Here is an 8,835-nt window from a genome sequence, read left to right on the forward strand (position 1 = left end):
CGCTCTCTGGTTATACCCCTGGCTCTTTAGTTGTTGTTCTATTTGTAATCTATCTCCTGTATACTGAATGCATGTTTTTTTGTTTAATGAAAAAAAAGAGACGAAGAAGACAGACTTGTTGAGCCACCAGAAGACATTATAAGACTGTTTTCACAGGCTGAGTGAAAAAGTAAACGTTTGATAAAATTGGTGGCGTGTTCCTTTAAATGTAATAGAAAACCCTCCTCTGCAGCAGCTGGCTGCTGGTGGCGGCGTGTTACCTGTGTTATTATCGAAGAACTGGATGTGCCGGTCCTCCTGAGCTGTGATGGTGATTGGCAGAGTGGGGTGACTCAGCACTTTGTTGATCTTGCAGGGAGCTTCTGTGTGGGGGCGGACGTGAGAAGGACAACATTAGCATTTAATACCAACAATCTCCAGTCCATCAGGACTGAAAGCACTTTGTGAGAGATGGGTTTCTTTCACGGCCGCCGCAGGAAACACAGACACTTAAAGCATCGAGGGAACACGCTGCAGAGAGGTTTCTCTTTTCTCTGCAACAGTTATATATTTTTAGCTCGTCTTTTAACTGGTACGCGTAAACGTGAGCACATCTCCAAGATTCTGGCTTCTCTTCACTGGCTTCCTGTGCATTTTAAGATTGATTTTAAGATTTTATTATAAACATATAAATCGTTAAATGTGCAAGCTCCAACTTATCTCTCAGACGATCCCCCACACTGCCTGTTTTTAAATCAAAATCTCAAAACACACTTTTATTCCTTGGCTTTTGGCTTGTCATGAGAGTTACCTATTTTAATCCCTTTTCCTTTCCTGTTGGTCTCAATGCTTTTATTATTTTAATGTCCTGTTGGTTTAAAGTTGGTCTTGGTGTTTTATTGTGTTGTTTTTATGTTTAACTGTACAGCACTTTCGTCAACTTTTGTTGTTTTTAAATGTGCTTTATAAATAAATTTGGATTGGATTGGATTGATAGCGTCAAACATCAATTGAAAATGCGCTACTATACATTTAATTTATATTATCTGTGTTATCTGGGTTCTGTGCACGGCTTCTCCATAGATTATTTGATTTAGCCATCATAAGCGGCCACAGGCGTCGTCCAAATGATGTACATATTGCTGTAACACAGTTTGGTCGCTGTTTTTTTAACATCACAATAGAAACGATATAGAAAAAAATATATAAATGATAGGTATTTTTATATCATTTGACGACATATATCATTATATCACCCATCCCTAAGTCAGACAGTATTGAGAGACGCACTGAAATGTTGTTAGTTTGGGTCTTTTCATGGGATTTGTTGACAATAGGAAAAATACAGAATAATGCCAGACTGATCCACTAATGTGGACGACAGAAATGTGAAATAAGACATGATTTTCTGTTTAATAGTGTCTTAAAAGAAAGAGATGAGAACTTTGTACTGAATGCAGTGTAAGTATAACTAAATCAGGATTTCAAACAGTTTTCAGATCCTTTACTGAAGTAAAAGTAGCAGTACAACAATGTAAAAATACTCCATTACGCGTAAAAGTAGTGCATTCAGTAGTAGTAGTCTGTGGACCCTGTGGTCTTGTTTTCAACCTCAGATGGAGCTGTACTGATCAGATCAAACAGGGACCAAATTCTCCCTCCATGAGTGTGGAGGTCACCTCGTTTGGACTTGTGATTGGTCAGTGGATTTACCTGGCGGTCCGGCAGATTCCAGCTTCAGGACGAGCTGCTGCGTCTCCATGTTGAAGAGTCCGATGTGGCCGGTGGTGAAAGACGTCACCATGTGAGCCGGGTCACTGCTCACCAGGTCCACCGAGGTCGGCACTCCGAGCTCTGACACAAACACAGAGAGCAGAGGTTAAATGAATGAAGTGTTTCTTTATGGGTTGAGAATATTCTCCTACTTCTTAAGCTAAATAAAGGGACTATATGTACGTTTTTACACGTATAGACATTTTCTAATCATTTTTATTGCAAATGTGTGAACAGGTTGTAACCTAACCTAAAAAATGAGACCTTCCGCGACTTTCTGCGTTTCCTCTATCAGCCTGTAGACTGGCCTGGTTTTTCCAGGAAAATCCAACAGATGTGACGTCATGCGCGCTCGCGAGTGCCTTTACTCTCTTCAGCTCCGCTTCAGGGCTAACAGTGTGCAACCATAGCTAACGTTCGGTTAGAAATGTAGTCCGCAAATGCCAACAAACGACCAGCCGCCACCACAACTCAGACTCCAACACAAACTCCACGGAAGCACAAAAAAAGCAAAGTTATATCTAGTGAAGCCCGTCTTATAAAACAGGAATGTGACCGACATCGAGGGAAAACTAGTGTTGTGGGAGTGTGTGTGCACGTTGGAAGTGAGTGGTGAAGCAAGAGAGAGAGAGAGCGACGTTGAGTGTGTGAGCAAAAAAAGCAAAGTTATATCTAGTGAAGCCCGTCTTATAAAACAGGAATGTGAGCCCAGTCCTGCCGATAAAGATAGTTTGTAAAACGTCCAATCGGTGCCGATTAATCAGTCTACCTCAAGAGGGGGCAGAAAGCGCAGCTGGTACCTATATGTATCGATACTGTATTGAAACTGTTTAAAATATTCAGTATCGCTATGTATCAATACTGAATATTGATTGAGAACACTGGCAGCCATCATGGCCAACAAAAAAAGGTACTGAGACTCCACTGATGATGAGCAGCTTCTCACCTCCTCTCTCGTTGAAAACAGCGAGAGACGGCGAGGTGTCGGCGGCGTTCCACAGCCGGACCGTCCCATCAGCCGAGCAGGAGAGGAGGCGCTGATGGGCCGAGCTGTAGACCAGACCCCACACCGAGTCTGTGTGGCCACACAGCGCCCCCCGCAGGACAGAGGGCTCTGAAAAAAACCATCACAGACAGAGAGAGGGTGTCAAACATACTGAATTATTGAATTATTATCAACTAAATTATTATTGCTGGAACGTACCATATGAGTCGTAGGGGTCGATGTTGGGGTTAGGGGTGTTCCAGCTCTGGATGGTACCGTCCACACCCCCACTGAAGCACTGCTCTCCACTGGAGCTCATGGTGACACACAGCACAGCACCGCTACAGAGAGACGCAGACATCTTTTACAACCTCAAAACTTTCTGTAGAGCATCATAAACCCAAATATACAAATATGTCTGATTTAATAATATGTATGAGCTCTCTTTGCAAGTTATTACATTAAAGCTTTAACATTTTTAAGTCGTAAAGAGTATTTGCTTGTAGGATCAAAGATAAAGTGTGTAAAGGCAGAACTGAGAACCTTTTCAAACAGGATCTCACCTGTGAGCTCTGAAAGTGTAGATGGGCTCCACGTCTAAAGCAGCACATCTGGAGGATTGAAACCCACAACAGAGTTTGTATTAACAGGAAATTAAAACACTAAAATATGATCAAATATATTATTAGAGAAACAGAAACAAAGGCCTGTTTCGGATTATTGCAGTTAAGGTAAATGAGTATAAGTATATTAATGAATGCTTTATATTTTAAACTCACTTCTTGGCGGGCGCCGTCTTCTGGAGGTTCCACAGTTTGAGGGTGTGATCCTCGGAGGCGGTGACCAGGACGGGCTCCACAGGGTGGAAGGCCAGACTCCGGACCGAGTCAAAGTGGCTCCGCAGGGTGAACTTTGGGTTCCAGGTCTTCCTCAGAGCGTCTTTGTTGTTGGTGATCTGAGGGAGGAGGAGGAGGGGATGGGGGCTCATTTACAATCCATGTGATGATGGCGCTTTACTTTTATTTGCTTTACTCTGCATACTGATGGATACTGAAGCAGTGAGAGGAAATCAGAAATGTCAACAAACTGTGTGTCAACACGACTGGATTGTAAGATTTTATACTGAAGACACATGAGAGACAAAACATGTCTGGTCTAGTTTTCTCTGAAAGGAACCCTCACATATCACTGTTTGGGAGAAAGTTTGGATTTCACTTTTAGGCTGTAATTTCTTAATTTTTCTGTCTGTGGAGACAAAAACTGGTCAGAAAGAATTTAAAGAGAACCCATTTTGAGGTGCTGGTTCTTTGCTGCAATCCCATTGTGTGACTTAGGTGGAAAAATTAGGAAAGTTTCACCCAAAAACTAAAATCAAAGCAAAAATGTTATATTTTTATCAGGACTGTCAAAGTTAATGCAATAATAACATGATATCCCTAATTTGATACAAGAAGATATGCATGTATTGCCATTTTCAAAGGGGTCCTATGACCTCTGACCTCAAGATATGTGAATGAAAATGGGTTCTATGGGTACCCACGAGTCTCCCCTTTACAGACATGCCCACTTTATGATAATCACATGCAGTTTGGAGCAAGTCATAGTCAAGTCAGCACACTGACACACTGACAGCTGTTGTTGCCTGTTGCCATGTTATGATTTGAGCATATTTTTTATGCTAAATGCAGTACCTGTGAGGGTTTCTGGACAATATTTGAAATTTTTTTGTGTTGTTAATTGATTTCCAATAATAAATATATACATATATTTGCATAAAGCAGCATATTTGTCCATTCACATGTTGATAAGAGTATTAAATACCTGACAAATCTCCCTTTAAGATACATTTTGAACAGATAAAAAACAATCATGCGATTAATCGCGATTAAATATATTAATCGCGATTAAATATATTAATCGATTGACGGCCCTACTATTTTTTATTTGTTTTTTGAGGAGGAGGCCTGAAGGGTGCAGTTTGGTTCTGAAACAGTCTGGCTGCTCAAGAATTTTCAGTGCTTTCTGCCTCATTTGTTTTACTCACGTCGTACGCCAGGCTGTCAGCCTCGTTAGCGACCGTCAGTCCGGCCAGTTCTCCCAGCCCCAGCTCGTTAGAAACCGCCTCGTCCACTCTGCCCAGTATGAACGACTTCCCAGACGATGGCAGGAAAGTCATCGCTTCTACGGTGACAAAACAGGCAGCTGGGTTAAGAAAGACCTTCTTTATGAACGATATTACTAATAACTAATTAATGTTGTAAAATTGGTGCAGAAAACATAAGTTGGTTAGCGGACTAGTGAATTGAGAGGGGGGCAGTTTACCGTCTTCGGGGCGTCCCACTTCCTGCTCATTGAGTCTGGGTACACTGGGACGGGAGGGAGGCGTCACGGGCGGCTGCATGGGGGATAGATCCTCAGCTTCCCGCAGGTTAGCCAGCATGTCCTGGAGCCGAGACCGGTTTGGTCCTGGAGGAGGAGGAGGAGAAGGAGGAGGAAGGGAGGGACAGCAGTTAAGAGAAGGAGGAGACGATGGGAGACAAAAATCAGAGGAGGAAACAGAAACATGGAGTCAGGAACAGGCAGAGAAACAATGTAAAGAAAAGGAGAGGAAGATGAAAACAAACATTAGCACAATGAAGGCAAAATAAGTCTCAAGAGTTCATATTGTCACAAGAAAGAGAATTAAATCAGCATAAAGGATGGAAATAGAGCAGAAGATGATGCAGCAGCAGCTCTGCAGAGGATCAAACAGAGAAGATGAAGCAAATAAAACCAGAGAAACACAGAAATAATAATAATGAGAAGAAACAGATGAAATGTACCAGCTGCTGTTTGGTGAACTGCAGAATTCATCAACACAAAGACAAGAAGAAACAAACAGGAATATGAAGAGATGAACTGATATCGTTACTGGATATTATCATAATTCATCAATGTCAGAAAACTGCACGACTGTCTGTGTCATTATGGCAACAGCATAATCCATTTAAAGGGACTGTATGTACGTTTTTACACGTATAAACAAGTTTTAATTGTTTTTTATTGCCAGGAGATCAAAACTACGGTGTCTCCCCTTTGTCTTCTGACCACGGTCGGGAGGCTGAAGCTGGAAAAGTTAATACTAGTATCAACATCGACCGGGCCTTCGATTCATGGAGGGACCTTCGTTTGGTCAGCTAACATTACTGCCAACATGTGAACTATAGAGTGATATTATGGTTTTAGCTGCTAATGTTCCTAACGTTAATCAACATGACAGCTGTCAATCATGTTCAGACTTGTTTGTGTGTCGCCTCACTAAGAATCAGAGTAAAAGATCAGACTTGTATTTGATATCGGCAACATAAATATGATTGTTTAAAGTCGGTGCATTCCTTTGGGACTTTTGGGAAAAAGTGCAGGAAATCTACATGAAGGTAGAAAAAATATAAAGAACGTGAAGAAAATGAAAAAGGAGCAAAAATGTAACCAAGACCAGAGCTTTTCTCAAAGGAGACAAAACAAAGAAGGCAGAAGACACAGACGAGGGGAGAAGAGAGTGACGTCCACGTTAGAGACACTGAGACAAAGCAGAGTGAAATCAGAGACAGACTTTTAGCTCAGGTGGGTGATTAAGGTGAGATTAAAGGGTTACAGGGTTGGTGAGGTAGAATATATGGGCTGGTATATTTAAATTGAGCTCCTGCAGCTGAGTCTCTTACAGACTCCATTCTGTGAATCTAGTGATTGAGACCATAAACTCATTGAGGTATCAAGTGAGAAGTAGAGTCATTTTCTCATAGACTTCTATACAATCAGACTTCTTTTTGCAACCAGAGGAGTCGCCCCCTGCTGGCTGTTAGAAAGAATGCAGGTTTAAGGCACTTCAGCATTGGCTTCACTTTTCAGACCGCAGAGTTGCCCTCTGGTCAAGTGGTGAAAGTTTGGAAACCAGCTCCATTTAATAACTAATTCACAAACAAACATTGAACTACTCATTGTTGTTTATGGACCCGGCATAATGCTTCAGCCAGCGAACTTCACTGGTCCTCAAAAGGATGGATAGATGAAATATCTTTTGAGTCAGTAAAATGTTTATCACAAATAGATTATCATGTTGACAAGCTTTTCATCAGGTGGAGCCTTCGCTTCCGATGTTGCAGGGTTTGATCCAGATTGCGTCGATCAATGCTAATATCATGAATTAGCCAAACAGAAAATGAAACTAGGACAATTTTTTTTTATACTTAAAAAGTTAGCGAGTGAATTTTTGCTGCTAAAAAAACCCAACAGATTGTCGGGTCTGTCAGTCAGTAAAAGATCTAACATTAACTGACTGCACAAGCCAATTTGACTTACTTTAAAATATATTTAATCAGCAATAATGTGACTAAATGTGAGCTTAATAGTTTGGCTTTCTAGATACTGATGAACACTTCGAATAAAATGCTGATTAAAATATTTGTCGGCAGACCAGTTAAGCCCCGACAGACTGAGAGGAGAGGAAACAGAAAAACAAAGAGAGTTAGAGGACGTTAAGTAAAAACAGGATGAGGAGAGAGGATGAACTGCAGGCCTGGTTCAGGACTTACTCTTTACCCCCTTCTTGCCCTTGCGTTCCTTCCTGTACTGCTCCTTGAGCTGGGCTATCAGTCCCTGGTCCACGTCCCAGGCCAGTTCACCCAGAGGAGACTGATCTTCCTTCTCTACAGGCCAGCAGGAGGAGGAGGAGGAGGCGGAGGAGGAGGCGGAGGAGGAGGAGGAGGAGGAGGAGGAAGGTGGGGTAGAAACCTGTTATAAGCGTCTGGATGCACTACAGTACATATCCAACTTTACTTTGACAAACCCACTGAGGCGGACGGGATGAGGAGAGGAGGATATTTAGAGTGAAATCTTCTCCTTTTTACAACCTGTTTCTGGGTCTTTTGTAGTTTTGGCCATAATTTCTTTCAGTTTTGATAACTTACTAACTCCACGTAGCTCAACTTTACAAGCCCGAGAGGCATTGCAAACACATGCCATCTAAATCTAAATGGTTTGGAAGTGGGAAATACAAATATAGACAAAAGTAGCCCAATATTGCATTAAATAAATACTTAAACATATTCACTTTTCTTTCCAGGAGGAAGATGAAATCAATATCAATGCTATGTATGTGTTAAGTATTGAGCTGGAGTCAGGACATTGTAAGCTAAGCTTAGCATAACATAAAGACTGTAAGCAGAGAGAAACAGCGAGTCTGGTTCTGTCCAAAATGAGTCCAAAGTGAGCTTTAAGGCCCTGACACACCAAGCCGACGGTGTGCTGTCAGTGAGCGTCTGTCGGCCTAGTTTTTTCGGTGTGTCCTGCACCGTCTGTTCTGGTCTGCCCGTGTCTGAGTTTTTTTGGCCGATTCAGCATGTTGAATCCAGCCAGGCTAGCTGTTTCCCCTTACTGCCAGTCTTTATGCTAAGCTAGGCTAACCATGTCCTGACTTCAGTAAAAACTTCAATGCTCACCTTCATTTTTATTCCCAAATAGAAAACTTTAACCTCAATCCCTCTGCAGCTGAACTGATGCCAAAACTACAAAAATAAGACCCAATATAAATTTCCTGTAACTTCCAGCCTGTCTAAAATAAGTGTGAGTATTGTGGACTATTGTATTAGTGAAGAAATACCATATAATGAACAATGTGAAACACTGCTAAAGAACACTTATAAAGAGTTCTTCATGATTCATTTTAGACTCTGCCGAGGCTCCAAACATGAACAACAAAGAGAAACAAGAGGAACATGAACACAACAGGCTCAAAGTCTCTTCTCGTGTCAAACAAACAAATATAAAAACAAATACGCTGAAAATGAACACAAGACAAAACAGGGTGAGATTCAACAAACAAATACAGTGAAAAATAAAAGCTGGAATCCAAATGAATCGTCTGTTGTTGCTCTGCAGCTCTGGAAGTGAGATGTTAAGACAAAGCAACACTTTCTCATAAAGAAGTCACAAAACTTAACAACTAGACTAAACTTAAACAGTGAAGAAAACAAAATGTCACCAAAATGATCTTGTCGCTCATGGAGGACGTTCCTGAGACCGCAGAGCCGTAAAAATCCACAAATCAACTCCTTTACAGA

At 41.5% G+C, this 8,835-nt stretch overlaps 1 protein-coding gene across 2 annotated transcripts in view; it reads right to left on the reverse strand.

The window, feature by feature from the left end:
• Window positions 1–8,835, reverse strand: part of LOC119485903 (striatin-like) — a 51,593-nt gene that overhangs the window by 2,563 nt on the left and 40,195 nt on the right. Inside the window, exons 8-16 of one of the 2 annotated variants that reach the window (XM_037765739.1) lie at window positions 7,309–7,422; window positions 5,060–5,203; window positions 4,782–4,918; window positions 3,517–3,692; window positions 3,301–3,348; window positions 2,957–3,078; window positions 2,699–2,866; window positions 1,693–1,833; window positions 261–362 (exon numbers count right to left, since the gene is read on the reverse strand). In XM_037765739.1, the coding sequence (XP_037621667.1) occupies window positions 261–362; window positions 1,693–1,833; window positions 2,699–2,866; window positions 2,957–3,078; window positions 3,301–3,348; window positions 3,517–3,692; window positions 4,782–4,918; window positions 5,060–5,203; window positions 7,309–7,422 (1,152 nt within the window). The remainder of the gene's footprint in view (window positions 1–260; window positions 363–1,692; window positions 1,834–2,698; window positions 2,867–2,956; window positions 3,079–3,300; window positions 3,349–3,516; window positions 3,693–4,781; window positions 4,919–5,059; window positions 5,204–7,308; window positions 7,423–8,835) is intronic. The other variant, XM_037765740.1, reaches the window with a different exon arrangement.

This window comes from Sebastes umbrosus, chromosome 3 (assembly GCF_015220745.1).
Source record: "Sebastes umbrosus isolate fSebUmb1 chromosome 3, fSebUmb1.pri, whole genome shotgun sequence".
Taxonomy (NCBI): domain Eukaryota; kingdom Metazoa; phylum Chordata; class Actinopteri; order Perciformes; family Sebastidae; genus Sebastes; species Sebastes umbrosus.